This window comes from Corvus moneduloides, chromosome 8, assembly GCF_009650955.1.
Source record: "Corvus moneduloides isolate bCorMon1 chromosome 8, bCorMon1.pri, whole genome shotgun sequence".
Taxonomy (NCBI): Eukaryota; Metazoa; Chordata; class Aves; order Passeriformes; family Corvidae; genus Corvus; species Corvus moneduloides.
In genome coordinates, this window is record NC_045483.1 from 35,528,486 (window position 1) to 35,551,158 (window position 22,673).

General features: G+C 45.9%; 1 protein-coding gene across 19 annotated transcripts in view; it reads right to left on the bottom strand.

Annotated features, from left to right (window-relative positions):
• PCDH15 (protocadherin related 15) overlaps positions 1-22,673 on the bottom strand; it is a 684,600-nt gene that overhangs the window by 117,911 nt on the left and 544,016 nt on the right. For all 19 annotated transcript variants that reach the window (XM_032115593.1, XM_032115587.1, XM_032115586.1 and 16 more), the window contains 4 exons: positions 21,852-22,045; positions 17,545-17,677; positions 11,813-11,892; positions 6,269-6,362 (listed from right to left, as the gene is read on the bottom strand). In XM_032115593.1, coding sequence (XP_031971484.1) covers positions 6,269-6,362; positions 11,813-11,892; positions 17,545-17,677; positions 21,852-22,045 — 501 coding nt within the window. The remainder of the gene's footprint in view (positions 1-6,268; positions 6,363-11,812; positions 11,893-17,544; positions 17,678-21,851; positions 22,046-22,673) is intronic.

The window sequence follows — 22,673 nt, forward strand, 5'->3', positions numbered from 1 at the left end:
CATCCTTAATTGTTTGTCGTATCAGATTGTTAATGGTGACAGGGCATGTTTTCCTGGGAAAACCTACAAGCCTGTTAATGCTCCAGGTCATAACTCAGAAAAACAATAATTTGGGCACCGCTGTCGAGCATTTTAAGCAATCAAAAGCATTCCAAGGCAGGGAACAGAAAAGTGATGGAAAGGTGGCAGCCAGGCCACCCCACTCCACGGAAAGCCGTGGTGCTGGGTGAGGGCATAAGTGGCTCTGGATTAATTTTGATAGAATTAGCAGTCCCCCAAAGTCAAATGGTGTCACCATGACTGTCACCACACCACATGAATGAGTTAAATCAGCCTTGGGGCTTAGAAAAGAGAAACCTCAGCTACTCAGTGCCACAGCAGTGCTGTCAAACCTCTCTAAGGTTAAACCTTTGGTAATGACACAGAAAAAGGAGCAAGAAAAAAGGCCAAAAACCTTAAACCCCCCCAAGAATTCAGGTGTGTGGGACCACAGACTTTCCAAATGCAAAAATGAGCTCAACAGACTTCGTAGATGATAATGATGATGATGTGGGTTGGATATAGAGTCCTCTAAAAGGAGAACCAATACCACATTGTATCCTTGTACTACTCCAATATCCCACGGATTTTAGGGCAGGCACAGAGCACTGGCCTGCCCTGGTTGCAGCTGTGGAGGAAAGAAGTCCCGTCCCTAAAAGATGAAGAATCCAGGAACTGGTGGGTCTGGAAAGGCAATAGTGAGATGTCTTCTCCAGTATGAGAGGAAACACTCTCGAGTTGTGCCAGGGGATGATTAGCTTGGCTATGGAGAAAAATTTCTTCCCCAAAAGCATTGCAAAACACTGGAACAGCTTCCCAGGGAAGTTGTGCAGTCCCCATGCCTGGAAGTGTTCAAGACACGTGTGGATGTGGCACTCGAGGACATGTTTAGTGGTGGAGCTGGCTGATGGTTGGATTTGATAATCTCAGAGGTCTTTTCCAACTTTAAGGATTCTGTGATCTCCATATCTACGGGAAAGGCATCCAGAGGAAACACTGCTCCCCAAAAGGGTGGGGCTGGGGCTGCTGGACCCCAAGCAGAAGCACAAGCTCATGTGGGAGGTGTCCTGCTGTCCTCCAAACTCCTGGACACACCAGAATGGGAAGAAAGATGCATTTTAATGTGTCTCCCTGGGCCAAGGAAGATCCTGTCAGGGCTGGAGGTGCCCAGTGAGCCTTGCTTATCTCCATGGAGAAAAACAGCCCTGGTTATCACCTTGAGAGCTTTCCAAGCCGCCTGGGATAAATTTCTTCCTGAAAGCATCAACAATTTCCAAGCATAGCAACCTTTCCCAGCTGAGGGATTCCAGTATTTTATACACTATTTAAAAAATCATGAGCAGAGGTTTTGCCCCTTTGCTTTCCTGTCATAATGGCTAAAAAATCTTTGTTCACACAGAGTTTGGCTGGGAAATATTGTGGATAATGAAACTCTGGAGTGCTGGTTCCAATTTCTGAACCAGTATCACTGGTTAAAATTACAAACACTGAACTTACTTAGGTGAGTATGAAAGCCCAATAAAAATGTTTCCTTCTTTGCACTCTGCGAGGGCTTTTAGGGCATCTTTATACTTGAAAGGTATGGATTAAATAACCACATTTAAAGTGGCAGTGTCTGAGGAGTATCAGCTCTTGAGATCCTGTGCAACTGGAATTTATCCAGTGATCCTATGACTGTGGTTTACAAAACCAAGCCACAGAAATGTACAAATGCCATTTTCCATGTTGTAACTGAGGAGGAAAGCTCTCCTCGACTGGGTTTGTGTGGCAAGGTTCTGGTAGTGAGGGGTTATAGGGGTGGATTCTCTGAGGAGCTGCTGGAAGCTCCAAAAGACCCAACTCTGGGGAATCCAGGATGGACCCACTGCTGGCCAAGGCAGAGGTGGTGGTGATGCCTCTGGGATAACTGATTTAAGAAGGAAAAAAAGTGATTGTGCAGTTTTAATTGTGGCCAGAGAAGAGCACGGTGAGAACATGGAAGAGGAACAGCTCTGCAGACATCCAGGGCAGGGCAGGAGGAGGCGCAGGAGCTGTTCCAAGTGCCGGAACTGGGATTGCCCTGAGATTCCATGGGGAAGCCCATGGGGAGGCAGCTGTGCCCCTCCGGCCCATGGAGGCTGCAGAGATCCACCTGCAGCTCCTGCAGGAGCCCACACCGGAGCAGGGGGATGCTGAGAGAGATGGGAAGCCCACACTGGAGCAGGAACTTGTGCATCCATGGAGAGAGAAGCCCATGCTAGAGCAGGTTTGCTGGTAGGACTTGTGACCTCTGGGGGACCCACACTGGAGCAGCCTGTTCCCGAAGGACTGACCCCATGGAAGTGGATCCACATTGGAGCAGTTCATGAAGAGCTGCAGCCCATGGGATGGACTCACGCTGGAGCAGCTCATGGAGAACTGTCTCCTGTGGGATGGACCCCACACTGGAGCAGGGGAACGACTCCAAGTCCTCCCCTGAGGAGGAAACAACATGAGCAGCACAAACAACATGAACCCCCATTCCCGTTTCCCTGTGCCACTGGAGGGATGGAGGGAGAGCCCAGGAGGGAGGTTGGGAGGGAGGGGTGGTGGGAAGATGTTCTTTAGATTTGTTTTACTTCCCATTATCCTGCTCTGATTGTGTGGGTAATAAAATCAATCAATTTCCTTATGTTATTTAGCCCATGACAATGTTTGGTGAGGGATCTCTCTCTGTCCTTATCTCAACTCCTGAGTCTTTCCTTATATTTTCCTTCCCTGTCCAGCTGAGGAGGGCAGTGACAGAGCAGCTTTGGTGGCATCCGAGCAGGGTGAAACCACCACATCTAATTGAAAAAAACCCCATAACAATAACAACAAAAAACGCTCACACCAGTAAAGTCTTTTTCCTTTGAATGCCTTTCAAATTAAAAAAAAACCCAAGCAAATACAGCAAATAAAATCCAAAAGCTGACTTTTAGTAGGTTTGACTCTAATAGCTGGTTTCATATTGGATGGGAAGGGATCAGGTTGGATGTGTTACCAGCTAAAATATGTAAATGGGATTTAAATGACATTGTACCTGCCTGGGGAATTAATTTGAGGATTTTAGGCAAACTGCAACAAGGCATCCGGTGACATCACTGGTCTTCTGTAGGCACTAATGGAATTGTTCACAAAAAGCAGAGCTGGATGACAAGCAGCAGGTGAATGAGCTTGGGGAGCAGTGGTTTTGTAATTGTAGAAATCTTTTTTTTTCTCCTAAAAAGACACTTGCTTCATGAGAAAAACTAGTTAAAAAGCAAAACTCCTCCATGAAATGGCACTGACTGCGTGGATCGAACAGCCGTGTCCTCACAAGGGTTTGGCACGGTACCAGCCGGGAACTTTGAGTGAGTCCTGCCCCTCCTCCAGGAGGAGGGGCCTGTCAACCAGCAGGGAGAACATCCAGAAGAGCTGCAAATCAAGGGAATTGTGCAAAGACACAAGGAAGCCTTGCAAAGCAGTCACACCCACTGTTTCCTGGCACGGAAAAGGCCTGGAGATTTAATGGCTTGGTTGAGCTGCCTTGTTTCATCCATTTGTTTGTAAAATGAAAGCCAAGGAGCTTATCCAGCCTTATTTGTAATCCTGGCAAGCCCAACTCTTAACCCTTTCCAGTGCTGGCACCAGAAGCTTTGGTCAACTGAGTTGCTGGACAATCTTAAAAAGAATGGTGCCCCACCACTGAGAGAAAATAGGAAGTGCGGAAAGCAGCTACAGGCAGGTAAGGGACAGTGACAAAAACCCCAAACCAGGCAGAGAGAACACGCTCAAGCTACAGAGTGTGCCCATGTTTCACCCTGAGAGCAATTCACACACACCTGCGGCTGCAAAATTCCAGGGAAAACAACCTGGTATGGAATCATAAGAGTCACGGCATCGATGAGGTTGGAAAAGATCTCCAAGATTATCAAGCCCGAGCTGTGACTGATTCTCAGCCCAGAGCACTGAGTGCCACCTCCAGGCCTTCCTTGGACACCTGCAGGGATGGGGACTCCAAAGGTCCCTGGGCAGCCCCTGCCAGTGGGATTGAGGGAGGAAAGGAGATAATGAGATAGCAGGGGGTGGATTTCTTAAAGTGGATTTTGTTGTCGCAGCAAGTAACAAGACCTTCAAGAGGTGTTCAACAGCCCAGTCCAGGGACAACTCTAAAGGAGCCCTCCACGGTTTATTTGGGGTGTTTTCCCAGAGCAGAGCTTCAAACACCGTATCTCAGCTCACATACAACTATTTTCTGCTAAGCAGCATGCCATGATTAACAGGATTTCCTTTGAAAACCCCAACGATCACCTTTGGAATGTTGGAACTAATCTGCTGGCCGCTTAATCCCAGGGCAAAGCGAATGAATCTCCCTCTAGATAAAAGGAAGAGGAAGGAGCTTTTCAGTCCCCTTTTTTTCACACCCCAGAGAGTATTTCAGGAGTATAACATAGCCTGAACCAACCTGCAAGTCTTTAATTTACGTCTTCAGATTTCCCAGCTGGAAGTTTGAGATCAAAACCACTGAACTCGCAGCTGTGAAAGCAGTTCACGAGGTACAAACCCAGAAGTATTAAGATGAATTACCAAAACAACTGTAACCAGATTTTTCATGGAAAAGGTGTAGACTTATTTTAATTATAATAATTATAATGGTATAATTACTCCATATTGCCATTAAGTTGTACAAAGGCTGTAAACTTCCTCAGTGTTTTGGGGTGTGGGGGAAAATTCTGAGTAAATCCTGAGCAGGAAGGCAAAGCTTGTAAGGTGAAGAAGCTAAAAAGAGCATGGGATAGAAAAAATAAACGAGATTTTCTTCTACCACGATGAGCACAGGTCCAAATCCCAGAATTTGCATGATCACTCTGTAGCCACATGTCAGAGATGTCTCTGTTTCAATCTCAAAGCCTTCTAGAATAGCCCAGGTAATGCATCCTGGTTATTTATTAATTATTAGAGATATTTTCAGTCTGCCCTTATATGCACGGTCAGATGTGCAGAGATTTCTCCCCATCCCGTGCTATTATTCCACAGCAGAGCTACTGCATTCCCAGGTACCTTGCACAGTCCAGCTGCAAACTTTCAGGAAAAATAGTTCCATTGCCCCTGCTTGATCAAAAACCACATATCCTTAAATAGTCCACCATTTTATACTATGAAAATTGAAAAAAACTCCACCATTTTGTTGTATTAAACACAAGTGTGAGCAGCAGTTGGTGGGGTTGGTTGTGGGGTCACGGATCAGTGCAAACATGCAAGACTTGGAGATAGCTCCTGATAAAAAAATTGTTGGTTTTGAAAGAGAAGTGGCACTTTTCCAGATTTTTCTGGAGAGCTGGACAGTCTGTTGTGGAAAAGGGTTGGCTGAAGTACAAATCACTACTACAGCTTCTACATCTGGGAGAAGGGAAGAAGAGGAGCAGGTATTTCATAGCACAGAGAAGAAATAGAAGATGAATATCTGTTTTCTTAGGTTACAGTGTAAGATGCAACCAAAGGTATGTATTCTATCACCATCTTCATAAGCTGTTAAAGCAGGTGGGGCAGGGTTCTTTATCTCTTCCATGACTCATCCCTGGTAACTCCCTCCGGGGAATATCTTCTGCTAATGGGCCAGCAAGTCTCACTGCCTGACTCATAAAATTACATCATCCCACTGGGAGATGCTCCACCCAGGGGGAGGGACCAAGCATTCCCACCTGGATATAACCTGAGGTTTGGAACAGCACACTCAGCCCCGACCTACTGGGTTCCCAGAGGACAAGAGCTCCATAATCACCACTGGAGCTCCAGAGAAGGACCAGACTACAGGATCACCACTTCAACAGAACCACATCCATCACTCCAACAGGACTGCAGCCACCATTTAATCAGACTGCTGCCACCACCCTGACCCACAGGGTGTCACGGCGTCTCCTGACTCTGTCAGGTTAAGCCAGTGTTTGTCTACTATTGCCTTTATCTTAATTTTCCTGTTAAACTGTAATTCTGACTTTGGATCTCCTGCTGGTTTGCTTTCAAACTAGTACATCTGTGAATACACAAAATCTGGGCAGTTAAAGAACGACACAAAGCAGCGAAATCCCTTTGTCCATGATCAAAGGCAGTGACACACAGGCTTCACCCACACCAACCAAAGGAAAACTGTCCCAGATTTCAGATATTTTTGGTCAAGATCCATGAAAAACACACAACAATCAGACCACGTGGAGGTGGCCTGTGCTGTCCAGACCTCCAGGACACTCACCCCGTCGGGTCTGCCGTCCGAGGCCGTGACGATGAGGATGTAGCGGTCAGTGCTCTCTCTGTCCAGGGGCTTTCCCAAGGCCAGCAGGCCAGAGCTGGGAACGAAACAAAAGCAGGACATGTTACCAGGGCAGCTGGGAGAGGTCTACGAGCACCTGAGCTCCACCACCTCGCTCACACCACGGCTCCCCCTTGTAGGGGCTTTTAGGCTTTCTGTGGGTGAAGGCCAAGAAAAATCATGAGCCGATTCCTAATGCTCTCCACTTGGATACAGGAATAATCCTGGATCAAAATATCAGCCTAGTGAGACTACAAAAGCTACAGCTGCACTGAACACAGCACCCCAATTTGTTCTTGCTGCACTTTAGCTATTTATTTAATTATCAAAACCTATTTATGTAGTATTTTTACTGTTAGTGCTGCAATAAATGAGAAGAAAGAATGACAATCACTGAGGAGTCCTGATATTCAGCAGGACTGAGCAGGAAACTCTGGGAATACAACACACACGGACTTCAGGATGAGTCTCCTCAGGGAGAGGCTATGGGGGGAAGTTACACATTGTGTAACTTCAGAGTAAGTGCTGCAAGTATCCCCTAATAATTAAATATTGCTGTAGGCACAAGGGTGGTGGAAAACAAATCCCAAAGTGGTTTGGGTTAGGAGGAACCTTAAATCCTGTCCAGTGTCACCCCTGCCAGGGCAGGGACACCTTCCACTATCCCAGGCTGCTCCAAGCCCCAATGTCCAGCCTGGCCTGGGACACTGCCAGGGGGTCGGGATCTTGTGATTATTGAAGCCCATTTTAAAAGGACAACAAAAGAAGGGTTAATTGGAAGCCACATAAAACGAGGTTTGAAAACATTGCAAATTCCTGTAACTGCTGACAAATAAAATATTTGGGTTTCTTCCTCCGATCTAATTCCCTCCTGCAGATGTCTGAAAGTCACCCAGAGGGACAAGACCCCACCGCAGTCATTACTTTTGTGCTAGGAAGGATAAGGAAGGCACAGTGTGGACAATCTTCACTGACAAGGAAGCTCAACTCTGCTTAACTGAGCTGGCACCAGAGCCCTGAGCTGTCCCAAAATTCCACATTTCATTCCCAGGATTTTGCCTGCTGGAACTTGAGCAAGGCTGTGACAAAATGACATCTCCCCTAAATCCACAGGGTATTTAAGAACTATGGATCCAGGATTACAGTGATCCTGGGCAGCTTCTCCCATGGAATTCCACCAAATATCTTAAGAGAAGTGGAGCACCACAAGATTTTGCAGCCCAAAATCCACACCAGCTGGGATCTGGAGATCCTGCGACTTCCCATGTGCTATTCCATTGCCAGCAGATGGGTCAGACACAAAGCTCTGAATTTTATTTGCTGTACCCACATCTGATGTTCAGGACCCAGAGCATGAACAGGGACTTGTGCAGAGGTTTCATTAAAACAGAAAATCCAAACCAAAGTACAAATTCCCACCAAACCAGGAGGTCTCCCTGGCTGGACTTCTCCAGAACACTTGGATGTGTTACACCTGGACCTAATCATGGGTTTTCCCCCTAAATTACAAATTTCTGCAGGGTTCCTGCTCTAATTTCTTAGTCTCAGAGAAGATCTCAGCAAACTGGTTCCAGGCCAAGACTTTTTCCAACAGAAACAAATCCCAACAACTCCTGAGAAGCTCTTCCATCCAATAAATACCACAGAAATTGGTGGAAACTGGGAGTGGGAGCACAATTCTCCCCTAGGATTGAAAGGTTATTTCAGGAGGTGCTCCATTCAATCTGCCTTGTGGTTATCCAAGGAAAACTTGGGCTCACGGTCCTGGTTGAGCTTCCTCCAAAAAGGAAAATTTTCATTGGATCTAAAATACTTCCCCGGAGGTTGGTAAAAACCAGTGGTAAATAAATTTTGTGTATGGTTTTTAACCCAGTGAATTTGGAGCTGATATGCCTTGGATCCTGGAGAGAGGAGAATGGAACCTCCAGCACCCTCCTCCTTCTCCTCCCAGAGCAGGATTCCAGAGGCTGAGGATTCCTGTTCCAGGGGAAATGATGCTCCAAAGGGAAAGGGCAAAGTGCAACACCATAAAAAGGGACAGACCTGAGAGAGTTTCTACATATATTTATATATTTTTTTATATAGATAACCACTTTTTATTAAAAATATGTCTATTTATATACATTCTCTATATAATCACATATTATAATAATATAATATTCATATACATCTCATATAATAATAACTATATAAGAATAAATAATATATACTATATAAATATTATAATTATATAACAAATAATATAGAAATATATAATATAATCTATAAATATATAAAATAAAATATATAATCTATAATAACATATAATAATAAATAGTAAGTATTTATATACATTTAAAAATATAGCTACATATTATTATTTAAAATATATAGCTATAATTGTTATATATTATATTATGATGTATATAGCTATAGTTATTATAAATATAATAGTTATGTATCATTAATCCATACACGTGTATGGATATTTATATGATTATCCAGAGACAAAAGGATAAATGGATTATCCAAAGACAAATTCCATATATAGATCAAATAAAGAACATGATCCATATTTTATATCTGCCAATTTACAGTTATTAAAATATATTATAGTTGCTTGGTGTCATAATTGAGTTACTAATTGTAATTTGATTATTAAGACTTTAATTAGATTAAGAAAAATTCTTAATTTGGCAGACAGACACAGCCCACAAGAAGGCAAATCAATCAGCCATCATAATATATAAAGATTTGACTATAAATCAATATATTTAATAAATGAAATTTATTTAATAATTTAATTCTATTTAGTAAATTAAATGAAACCTATTTGATATATTTTTATATAGAAACATCTATTTTTCAGCATTTGTTCAAGACGCTGCAATAAAATATGAACAAAAAAAATTTTAGGGGAGGGCAGGAAGAGTAAATAAAACATAAGAGACTTAAGTGGTAAATTATTAATTAAAAAAATATATCAAAGTGGAGCTGAGAATAAAACATTGACATCAAACACTGACCTGCATAAATCCATGTGCACTTCTCCAATATTTTCTACTATACCCCCTTTTTTATCTCCTTCTTACCCCTGGAAAAATTGCACTTGATTGTCTGTTTCAATAGATAAACATCGTTCAAAAGACGGGCTAAATGAGAAATATCCTGAATTATAAATAGCCTAAATTATATATCCTAAATTATCAATACCCTGTGTTTTCCTCCAGGATTCCGATTCCTTTAACACCCCAGCTTTCCAGGGAACGTGAGGAGGTAAGGAATTACCAGAGGTGGTGCTCAGGTTCCAGAGCCAGAGAAAGGAGAACAAAACCCTGCTCCAATCCTCAGACTGAGGAGGAAAAAGACGGAGTAGGGAGAGGTACCAGTGGGATTATCCAGTCCTCGTGCTGCCAGGCAGGAATTATGCAGGGATTAACTCGATGCCCCAGGAAGGCAAACGAGAATCCACAAAGATGGAGAGAGAATCCTGGTCATGGGTTCTGCCTTGGCCTCCAAGCATCCAAAATTGAGAGAAATTCCTGTAGCCTTACACCCCTCACATTAAAGATGTTTATTTAATATTAATCCTTCTTTAATTGATCAACATATTTCAGTATCGGGGGGAAAAAAAGGCAAAAGGCTGAAGGAAACTTGGCACAGAGCCTTTTCCAAAGGAACAGGAAGGGGAAAACACTTCAAGGAACTCTTTCTTTTTAGCACGAGGTACTGGAGCAGAGCACTGAACCCCAAATGAGCTCAGGCTTGTCAGGGCTGCAAGGCTGGGGGGCGATCAGGCCCCCCAAGGGTCCTGGAGGATGGGGATGGAGGGCTGGAGCAGGAATTCCAGCTGGGAATTCATTAACACACCACCTTTAACTGCTTGGCTTCTGGTTATGGCCACCCTGCTCGCATCCCAAGCTGGACAACACATGGACCCAGATTCCAGAGGATCTCCATGCCAGGAGCTGGCCTGGATTCCCACAGGTATTTTTAAGCCTCTCTGGTGTGGAGAACTGCCAGGAATTTTATGGCGTGGTGGGAAGGGTGCTAAGTAGGGACTATTGAAACAGCAACTCACTGAGTGACCTTTTTGGAACATCTCTCATGGAGCTAGGTGGGATTATTCAGGTTAAAATCAAAAAATGGTGCTTTACTAACATTATAACCCCTCTTCAGAGCATCTCTCATGGAGCCAGGTGGGATTATTCATGCTTTAAGTCAAAAAATGATGCTTTACTACCACTGTAACCCCTCTTCAGAGCATCTCTTATGGAGCTAGGCTGGATTATCTTGGTTAAAATAAACAAATGGTGCTTTACTACCACTGTAACTCCCCTTTGGAGCATCTCTCACAGAGCCAGGTGGGATCATTCATGTTTGAAGTACAAAAATGGTGCCCTACCACCACTGTGACCCCTCTTTGGAGCATGTCGCACGTAGCTCTTGTAGATTATCCAAGTCCTAAAGGTGCCAGAGGAGGTCAGGCTGAGTTTCTCCATGTTAAGGAGAGGGCTGCTTGCATCACTTGGGTGGGAATCCGTACAAAAGTCCAGTCCCAAGGCACGGACCACACCAGCAGCCCAACATCAATCCGTGTTCCACCAATCCCAGGCCACCCCCGTGAAGGAAAGTGTCCCCTCTCCAAGCTGTCCCTTCCCTCACCTGCCAAGTCTTTATCAATCCTAGTGAATGAGAGCACCAGCACCTCCTGGGATTGTCAAAGCTTTATTCCCATTGTTTCCTGAAGGATTTGATTCTCCATGAATGGCAGATTTATCACCCAGAGCTCACTCAGAACATACAAACCTGTCTCAGGAGGTTTGGGTGTTTAGGTTCCCAACCTCTCCCTCACACCAAATTAGACTTATTTTGCACCAGGAATTAATAAGCCCCAGGTTACTTTTGTCCCATCATTTACTGTGAGAAGTCAGCTCACCACCCTCCCTTACTCTGGCAAGGAAAAGGATACTTGGGATTACAAATAATAATTAATAACAGGTAAATAACACCTAATAATGGATAAAATAAAGAAAAGGGTGCTGGGCCAGGTACAGACGAATCTGGTGTTCATAATTCCGTAACAAACCCTCGCTTTCTCACTCTATTTATGTTGGAATTCAATTTAAGGAAAAGACAGTTTTTAAACGATGTTCAAAAGGCTTTTCACTACAGGCTAAACTGTAACAAGTCAGGAAATTAAAGCGAAAACTGTCCCTGTCTTAGCCAGGAGCTGACAGGTAAAAGGGTTTTAATTAATCCCTGACCACTCTTTTAAATAGGATCTTTCCACCTCAGTGAGTTTCCCCTACCTGAAGTGTTTAAAATAAACAAACAGTGGCCAGTGACAAACCCCAGAGTGGAAGTTGGCTCCCAGAGCTCTCATCAATGGCTGAGAGCCCCTCGCAGGAGGAGCTGAAGGTGTCTGAGCACAGCCCTTTTCCCTCAGCTCCCACATTCCCTGGACTGACAAGTTCCAAGTCTGTTTTCCAAGGGTTTCCCGCTTACCTTTGAGAGAGATTAAAAACTTGCTGAGGATCTCCGTTCTGAATGAGGTATTTGATGGGGTCGCCCTCTCTATCGAAAGCCTTTAGGGAAGGAAAAAAGAGGATAAAATTCAGTCAGTGGCACAGACTTCTTCTCTTCCCTTCCACGTAGAAACTGGGGAATTAAGTTTTAGGAAAGTTTCCCACAGGTATGACACCAACCCGTTTCTAAGGCAACTCTGGTTATTGATGGGCTACTCAAGATAAAGCTGGAGCACACCAGAACTCTTATGCTGCACAGAAATGACAGTATCCTGAATACAGGATAATAATTACTACTAATTATTAATAATTATCTAATGATCAAATTACAGCTACATCCAGCAGCATGAGTATGAAATTCAGGCTTTATAATCACTTCTATTGTTCTGCAGCTCCACACTGATTAGACTGAATTTTTGGTTTCCTTTCTTGCCATTCTTCATTTCCACTTCTTATCCAGGTCCCTCTTTGTGTTTACCAGAATCCCAATCTTTGCCTGATGCTCCACTGAGCTCCAACTGCAGCACTCACCCTCCACAATAATTTGCTTTTTGGGGGGGTGAAGATCAGGGTAAGACCTTTAAGAACAGACATTAACAGCATCAAAATGAGGATATTTCACCCATCAGGTGGCAAAAAAACCCTTCAAAAGTTGAATTAACTACTTTTGATGTCTCTCCCGGGGCCACTTGAGGCTCAAAGAGGTGAACCCTGCTCCTGTCAGGTTGTTGCTGTAGACAGCAATCAAGGGCTTTGAGCTGGATATCTACAAAGCAGTTTTCAAGGTAAAAACCCAAGAAAAATAACAAAAAACCCAAATCAAACACCCCCCCAAAATTCAGAGCAGAAGCACAAACCATTTAAATGTGCAGGCAGAGCAGGGAATGCAGCAAGAAAACTTGGCTGAGCCAAATATAAAATAGGGGCTAAGTCAGATGGAAGAGATCAGCACAAAGAAAAAGCAAGAAAAACTCGATGGGGACAAAGTCAGGAAAAGGCAAGGCAAAACTGGAATAAAAAGAGGAGATAACACAAAGGATAACAAAGAAATGTTTAAGCTACAGAAGGAACCTGAGGAGTGGTTCAAAAAGCAGAAGGGATGATGTTGAGAAGGTCAAAGAGGTAAAACTGTCCCTGTTCCAGCTCCAAACTAAATTAACCAGGACGAAACTCCAGCTGAGAGCTGAGCAAGAGTCAGGCAGAGAAGATGTTAATGAACAGAGCATCTTTAAATCAGCTGCTGCAATTCAAGCCTGGCAAAGTCCATCCTGGTGTATAAAAGGGCTGGAGCCATCTCAAAGCCATCAGAGGGTTTTTTTGAGAGGACAAAAAATCTGGAGGGCAAGCACAAGGTGCATCCTTCATGGAGGAACGAGCTGGGAAATCACGGACCAGGCAGGTGGAGCGCAATTCTCAGAAACCCCCAAATATCCAAATGATTTGTAACTTCCCTGCGATGCCAACGTGCAGATGGATCACACCGAGCTAAATTTCTCTAGAACAAAAGGATGCTGAAGCAATTTAATCTGATTTTCCAACAGGACAACAGCTCTCCTGAGTGGGACAGAAGCTGTGGATCAATAAAGCAGCTGAGCCGTGGTGAAGGCTTTTCCCACTGCTTGATGGGACATTTTCCCAAAGGAGTCCCGACAACACGGTCTCCAAATGGAAGCAAGAATTAAACCCATCATCAAAATGAAGGCCAGGCAGCAGTGGGCAGTGTTAGTACTGACTCAGCTCTGCACAGGTGTGTGCAGCTCCTCCAGCACCGATCAATATTCCCATCCACAACATCAATGCCAGACTGGGAAAACTGGAAAAATTGTTTCTAAATTCCATGGGTGGCACTGAGTGACGGGAGGTGTGGGTGGAATTTGGATCTCCTTGGCCTGAAGCTATGAACAGTCTGGGTCTGAGCCAAGAACACAAAATGCTACACACGCTGGAGGCAGCAAATATGAGGAGCTGGCACCTCTGAGGACTGGCCTTGATCCTAAATCACCAGAATCCCATTGTTGCTCCTGTCTTTAGCCCTTTGTCCTCCTTTTCCCTTCCCTGCAGGGCATCCTGCCCTCCCTTCACATTAAGTCATCTCAGGGGTATCATTATGGTCATAATGGTCATTATGAGCACTCACTCATAACAAGCCAGGGGGCTCTCAGAAAGCCAGAAAATCAAAGGCTGGCTGTAGTTGATTTCATTTTCCCCTTATACCCACAGAAAACCCACCTTCAATCAACACGCTTAAAAGAAAAAAACAAAGGGGGAAAAGCGAATCATCGTTTTTAAAAACTCCTGCTTTCTTTAAAAGCAAAGGACAGGAAGTTCTTACATACAGAAGAAAACCACTGAAGGCAAGGGAGAAGGGCAACCCATTCCTGATTTTTTCCAGATCAATGGCATGGAGTGACTCCATAAATTGCATACAATAATTCCATGTTAGCTCCTTGTTCAGCACATAACTGGACCCTGCTAACGGCCCTATTTGTTCTGCAGACTCCCAGAAAAAACAACAGCATTTGCATATTTTAATTAATAATGGCTGGCAGAACATGAAGCCATAAACGCCTCCCAGGCATGCAATAAACTCTGAGGTTTATTTACAAATTAATGCAGTGGAGATCATTTAATATTGCATTAATCTCAAATGTTGTTAATTAAAACACCAGTCAAGACCAAGCAGGTGCGTTAGAAAATAAATAAGCGGATAAGAAAGCAATAAAAACCTCCATCATCAACATAAGAAATTTTAATGGACAAGAAGAAAGTGAATTTTATTTTTCTGAAGTCTAAAGGGCAAATTTAAAGCAGATGCATTTGCATTGTTACTGGCCCTAATGTTTTGCAGATCTTTGGATTTAATAATTTGGGAATACCTGAAAAATTCTGCCAGCTCTCTCCGGGATTTTGCAACCCTCCTGCTGTGTGCAGAACTACCAAATTATTGCTAAGAGAGAGCCATAGAAGCATAATTTCTTAATCTGCACCAGCCCAAACACTAATTGGATTGATAAGACTTACAAAAAGAAACAGCAGGGAGAAAATTTCCACATGAAAACACTTGTTCAATATTTGAGGCTTGGTAATATCCCATATTATCAATGGAACACAGCCAATACCTTAAGACACTGCTAGAATTCCACAAGAATTGGCTCATTGGGAACTTTCAGTTGCCTGGAAAAAGCAGCACAGGATTTCAGAAGCTTACATACTCAATTTATGAATGTTTACAATGTCCTGGTGGATTTTATACAGCAGGGAATAAAGGAAGATGAAAACAGAAATATGCTGCACACAGAAAAAGTCCTTTTACAGATGGGGGTTTAATGCAGGATGAGGGAGCTGGACTTGGAATTGGGCTGGGAGAGATCCTCAAAGCCCATCCCTGCCATGGCAGGGACACCTTCCACCACCCCAGCCTGCCCCAACGTCCAGCCTGGCCTTGGGCACTGCCAGGGATCCAGGGGCAGCCCCAGCTGCTCTGGGCACCCTGTGCCAGGGCCTGCCCACCCTGCCAGGGAACAATTCCTTCCCAATATCCCATCCAGCCCTGCCCTCTGGCACTGGGAAGCCATTCCCTGTGTCCTGTCCCTCCAGCCCTTGTAAAGAGTCTCTCTACATCTTCCACATTTCAGGTTCAGGACTACCAGACCTACAAGAGATACAGTCCTGGACTAACCACCAAAGCTAAAGCCAAGCATATTTAGGATTTAACAATCAAGTATTTTTCATGAAACCCAGGATCCCTGAGGCTGGAAAAGCCCTCCCAGCCCATGGAGTCCAGGCTGTGCCCAATGCCCACCTTGTCCCCAGCCCAGAGCACTGAGTGCCACCTCCAGCCCTTCCTTGGACACCTCCAGGCATGGGCACTCCAAAGCTCCCTGGGCAGCCCCTGCCAAGGCCTGAGCACCCTTTCCATGCAGAAATTCCTGCTGCTGTCCAAGCTGAGCCTCCCCTGGCCCAGCCTGAGGCCGTTTCCCCTTGTCCTGTCCCTGTTCCCTGGCAGCAGAGCCCGACCCCCCCGGCTGCCCCCTCCTGTCAGGGACTTGTGCAGAGCCACAAGGTCCCCCCTGAGCCTCCTTTGCTCCAGGCTCAGCCCCTTTCCCAGCTCCCTCAGCCGCTCCTGGGGCTCCAGCCCCTTCCCAGCTCCATTCCCTGCCCTGGACACGCTCCAGCCCCTCCAGGGCTCTCTGGCCAGGAGGGCCCAGAACTGGACACAGCCCTGAGGTCCCTCAGCAGGGCCAGCACAGAATGGGCTGTTTGGGGTTTAGTGAAACATTAAAGCAGATTATTCCATTAGAGCTTCATTTTCCAACCACATTTAAATCCCGTCAAATCCTTCAATACTAAAACCTGCCAAGAGCTTTTCTGCCTCCAAAGATCCCTCAGGCCCTCAGCCACAGATTCCAGCACCTGTCAAGGAAACACAAATGTTCCTGTTTCTCAGCATGCTCCTGTTCCTCTTTGGGGCTTCCAACCCCAAGTATCTCCCACTGGGGAGGAGAAGGCTCCTGAACAGCCTGGCCCTTCCACTCCTCCCTCCCTGCAGGCCCCACAGCCCTGCCAGGAGTTAATTGGCAGCACTGAGCTAAATGAGCCATCCTCCCTCAGCACAGGTGACTGTAGCAGCTTAACCAGCTGGAATAATCCCAGTCTTTCAGCAGGAACCCATTTTAGCAGGAACCTTCCCACCCAGCTGCTTCAATGAGTTAATTAAAGCTCCTTTATTTCACTGCTGCTGAACACAGCATTAGGTAAGTTCCTGATCCCTCAAAAAAAAAAAAAAAAAAAGCCTCAATAAAGCGTTGCTATTTTTCTCCCTATTTTGCACAGCTGCTTTTTGGGCAGAATACAATGCAGTAAATAAGGAACAGTAAATAAATGAGGAGAAAACAGATTTTTTTAACCATTAACACAACAAGCAGAGGTCTGGTCCTGGTGCATGAGGATGAGGTTCCTGCCCCTGGAGCTGGCCAGAGGTTGTTGCATGACCCCTGATCCCAGAGCACAAGGTGCCCCTGATGCTGGGCCTGTCAGCGCTGGGATCTCTGTTCTCTCTCAGCCTGTTGTTACACACACCACGAGGAAGAAACATCTTCAGGCATTTTTCAAAAATGACAGGCTAGGGAAGGCAAATTGCCAAAAGTCTTGCTGAAATTCCCCATGAATGAGGTGCTGAAGCTCCTCTGATCTGCTGGCAAATATATAGAGAGATTTTAACACAAGAAATCACAGGCCTGTCAAGTTTTCAGCCACTCATGGGAATTTTTTTCTAATATAATTATCACAGGATCTCAGACTCCCACAATGGTTTGGGTTGGAAGGGACTTTGAAGATCAACTCGTTCCACCTGCTGCCATGGGCAGGGACACCTTCCACTGTCCCAGGCTGCTCCAAGCCCCAATGTCCAGCCTGGCCTTGGACACTGCCAGGGATCCAGGGACAGCCACAGCTTCTCTGGGCAGTGCCATTTGCAGCCTGTAGCACCTTTTGCCATATTAAAAAAAATTATAGAAATAGCCAAGTGAGGCCTTTTTCTCTACAATCCACATAAAAGGGGCTGTTGATTAGAACGAAACAATTCTCAATCCCTATGAACTGCCCCTTTTCCCCCTGGATGCAAGGACTGCCTTGTGCACGGCACAGACACAGAGGGCAGGAAGGTGGAGAAGCTGTCAGCAGCCTCAGGGAGTGCCAGGGAAGCCTCTGTACCTGGAGGTTTAACAGGACAGCTCCGATCCTCATGGCCTCGCTGACCTCCAGGCTGTACATCAGCTGCGGGAAGCGCGGGGGGCTCTGGTTGTTGGGAGGCAGCACCTCGATGTAAACAGTGGTGATGGAGCTCCTGCAGTGCGAGGGGGGAAACACCAGTCAAACCCAGTGAAAACCAGTCAAACCCAGTCAGAAGCAATAAATCCAACCCACAATGGCTGCTTTACACACTGTGTGTTCTCAAGCTCTACCAGCCTCCCTCTGCTCCTCTAAAAGCTTCAGGACATGTTTTTCCTTCTGGATCAAAAGGAAAGCAGGCTGCCACATGAACAGGAAGAAAAGCTCAATAATTTCCCCCAAAGCAGCCCAAGGTGGTGTTCTTTCAAAAATAGAGCAATGAGGTATCAGTGCACACTCCACAAACAAACAGTTCTCAATGCCCTCTGTGAGAGCAGCACAAATCCCGAGCTGGGAACTGCTCCTGCCACGCACAGCAGCCACCCCTGCAGCATCCCTGCTGTCAGGCAGTTTGCTTCCTTTCCTTGGAAAAGAGGGAGCAGAGAATGTTGGCAGAGAGGATAATGCCGGGAGAAGAGATGCACACAACTCTGTGAGGCTGCTGCGATGCTGTGGGTCAATAATCCCCATCTCAGAGCAGTGGCAGTGCAGGAGCCTACAAATCCCTGGCAAACCCTTCAGCTACACTGAATCCCTGTCCCAAACAGACTGCAAACAGCATTCCAGGGGGAATATTGAAGGTTTTTGGAATACTGGCACTGCAGACCCTGCTCAGACCATCCTGTAAACCCACTCGATATCCTACTGCTCCAACTTGAGAAAGGGAGCCAGGAGTCCCCCTGGAGATGGGAGATTTAAAATCTGACTTAAAGGGATCTTCCTCTTGTCTCCTTGCTCTGTTATCCCATCTGCCTTCCCTCCTGGATGTCAGCACAGCATCCCCACCCCAGGACAAAGCCCTGAGAAGAGCAAGTGCTGTGCTGCAGGTGTAGCTTTTCCCCTCAGAAATCCTTGGACAAAGTAGATAAATCTCAGGTTTTACGGCTGCAGGAAAGAAACCAAAGGGATTTGTCCTGGTTTTTTTTGGAGGTGGGGCAGGAAGAGGGAGACAATCATGAATGCAAAGAGCTGCTTCTCACAGGGCTAGCAAACTCCAGAGCTTTTTTAGAGGGTCCTACCTGAAATTACCAGACATTTGTAGTTGAAAGAGCTGCTGTGAAAACTGGGAGAGCTCATTTAATATGAAAACAATACATCACTGATCAATATTTTTAATCAGCTGCCCAAAATTGTGGCCGAGCACAGTCACCACTGTGCTGTGGATGTTTCCTGCTGCCCTTTCCCAGCAGATTTTGCAGGCCTGGGTCACTGATGGGAGCTGAGCAGAGCATTGCAGCAACACCAGGGCTGAGAGCAACATGCTGGGGACTGTCACACACCCCTGGCCATGCTCCAGGATAAGGAACTGAAGGACAAATCCCACCCCCACGGAGGCGCTGCAGGGACTCTGCCCCTCAGGGCACCTCCACACACACTGTGACAGGATTCAGTGCCAGGACACAGGGAATGGCTTCCCAGTGCCAGAGGGCAGGGATGGATGGGATCTTGGGAAGGAATTGTTCCCTGGCAGGGTGGGCAGGCCCTGGCACAGGGTGCCCAGAGCAGCTGGGGCTGCCCCTGGATCCCTGGCAGTGTCCAAGGCCAGGCTGGACATTGGGGCTTGGAGCAGCCCGGGACAGTGGGAGGTGTCCCTGCCCCGGGACTGGATGGGTCTCTTCCCAACACAAACCATTGTGGGATTCTGGGAATAGTAAACAAATTTTCTTCAAATAGATAAGGCAAAATCACAGAAGTAAAGCACAAATAGTCTGAAAACTAAAAGCACTCTAATATTAAATGGCTTTTTTTGCAATTCCAATCCATTTTTTATCAACATTTTGCATTTTTCCCCCGTGCCTTTTGTGTGGGTTATAGCCCAATTAAGGAGCTGGCAAATTCTCCTCTGGCATGGGAAGGGGAAGGAGATGGAGATGAGCCAAGCACTGCAGTTGGTGTTTTCAGGTGAATACACAGCACAGCATCTGGGAACTGCAGAGAGCTCCCAAAATCACTCCAGGATGGAAAAACAGCTTCTGTGCCACACCAGCTGATTGAAAATCAACTGCACCCCCATCACTGCTTGAATTATCTCCACATGGAATCATGGAATGGTTAGGGTTGGAAAGGACCTTAAACTCATCCAGTGCCACCCCCTGCCATGGGCAGGGACACCTCCCACTGTCCCAGGCTGCTCCAAGCCCCAATGTCCAACCTGGCCTTGGACACTGCCAGGGATCCAGGGGCAGCCAAGCTTTTCTGAGCAATTATAAAATCTATGATGAACGGATTTCTATCCATGTGGACCAACCCATCTTGACTTGATCCAGCAGATCCCTTATCACCAAGTGACACGGCTCCCATGTCCAGGAATCTGAGGGATTGTGAAAAGCTTAAGGTCTGACCTGAAATTGTTTGATTTTACAAATGTTGTCTTTTTTTTTTTTTCCAAAAATAGAAATTGTTGTGCTTCAGTATAGGAATGGGCTGTGCAAGGAGGTGGTAAAATCTCCAGCCCTTCAAGGTTTCAAGAAACACCTGGATGTGGAACTTGCTGTGGTTTAGTTGACAAGGTTGAACTTGATGATCGTGGAGGTCTTTTCCAACCTTAATGATTCCATGATACCTCAATAACTTACATTAATAATTATAATTAATAATACTTAAACCCCAGATCTCAGTTTGGGCACATTTTTAAATGTCACTCCATGCAAAAACCAAAAAACAGCTCCACAGAATTCCAATTTAAATTTGTGTTTGCAAAGGCTGCAGAGCTACAGTTCCTGAGCCAGGTTCAGTGGCTGGGTTTTGCTTTGTGCATAAGCAAGGGGATGACTGAAATCCAGCCACTTTCCAGGCGACTTTAGTTATCCTGGCAGAGTTTTCCACCTTGTTTTTGCCATGAAGACATTTTCAGAGGAGGAAGCACAGGCTCCCCACATGCATCCTCAGAAATATGTGTTTTTAGACAGCACAAAGATTTCTCCAGCACAAAAGGAGCTGATGGCAATCAGAGCTGTAGCGTGGGGCCCACACCACGGAGATCTCAGACTCTCTGAAGGGGAATTACTGATTTTTGCCCTTCACACTGAAGTACTACACAAAATAAATGCATAATTGTCCTCAATCTTCTCCTCAGCACTACCAGCAGCCTACTACCAGCTTGAGAGGGCTTATGAAGAAAACTGCCAGGAGGAAAAGGAGAGTGAAATTCAACCAGGAGACTGCTACCAGATGTCAATTTTATGAACAACTTAACAAGCAGAATGGACAGTAGTTACAAAACATGTGCACAGCAGCATGAGCTGCTTTCTTGGAGACACGATAGAAGCAGCAGGTCCTGAGGAAAACCCACTTACTGAAATCCTGCTCTTGTGCTCTCTTTCCTTCTCACATTTCCCATTTGAAGAAGAGGTTTTTGCTTTATGCCTGTGGGAGATTTAAATGCTGGAGCCTCCTGTTCCTCCCTGTCATGCTCTTTGGACAAGGAGGCTGTCACATTATCAATAGCAGGCCCAGAACACGAGAGATATTTTTTGGCCAACCCCCCCACCTTCATGAAATGACGTTTTGGCACAACTGCCACATTTAGGACACAAACTCCACAGAAACAGGTCAGCAGGGCTTGATACCTGCGCTGCTTTTCGAACACAGAGATCATCGAATGGTTGGGGTTAAAAGGGACCCTAAAGATGACGTTGTTCCACCCCCTGCCTAAACCCCAAATCTGCAGCCTGCTCTTCTGTATCAGCTGGGGTAAAACAGAGACAATTGTGCCCTTAGGAATTTTGGTCTTAATGGGGACACTGCACACCCTGCACCTGGAGAGGGTCTCCAGCTCAGCAACCCCATTCTTTCGGCTCCTTTTTGCATTTTCTGAACAAAAAGCATCTCCCTTGTCACTTGCTTTCTTCTTTCCATCCCCTCACCTCAATGAACGAATGGACACGCACAGAGACAGCACAACTGGGAACTTTTAACAACAGACCATGGCAAGCAAATGAAATCATGAAAACCCAGTCCTGCAAGGGAAACATCAAGGACCACAAAGGGCAAGAATTCTGCTGTGCCACTTTTCCAGAGCAGAGTCATGGAATTTTATCCCAGTGCCGTTTACAGCCACGGGGGTGTGGTCCAGGTATTCCTGCTGATCTGCTGGAATGATGAGGTTCGTTAGCAGGTGCATTAATTACCTTCTCTGTGCTGGGGGGGCACTGTCAGATGCTCTGACCGTGAGGGCGTAGGAGCGCCCCACCTCCAGCACCACTCCCGGGGCGATGGTGATGAGGCCTGTGCGGTCACCGATGGTGAAGTGTCCCTGATCCCCAGCCAGGATTTCGTACACAATCCGGCCGTTGGCTCCCTCGTCCGCATCCACAGCCGTCAGCTGCAAGGCAAAACCACAGCGTCAGCTTCCACAGGCCCTGCGAGGGGGGATGGGGCACTCGAACACCTGGAACGTACACGGGGATTTCTGAGCACCACACAGCAAAGACACCGCTGAAATGAAGGGCAATGGGTGTAAAAACATCATGAAGCAGAGAAAAACTGCCTGCTAAAGAGTGCAAGCCAATTGTTTTAAGGTACAAATTAAGAAACCTAATTAAGACCGAGCTTGTTCTCTGTGGGTTGGAATTTATAAGACTCCCTATAAAGGCAGAAGGGAGAAGAAGACACTTTTTGTGCAGCAACACTAATGAGAGGATTGTATTTATTTATTTTGACTTTTGCAGATGACAGCCTTGGTAGTGCCAGGAAGTCTCACATCCGGGCCTGGCATTCCAAGCCCTCCTTGTGCAGAGCTGGAGAGCAATGTTTGTGTTAATGTGCGCCTACTGCTATGGCAGACAAGTGGAAGGGAAACAGCAGCATGGATACAACACTTGGAGTCATGGAATCATTCAGGTTGGAAAAGCCCTCTAAGATCACTAAGTCCAACTCTTAACCCAGTACTTCCAAGGCCACCACTAACCCACGTTCCCAAGTGCCACGTTGCCTTTAAATCCCTTAGAGAA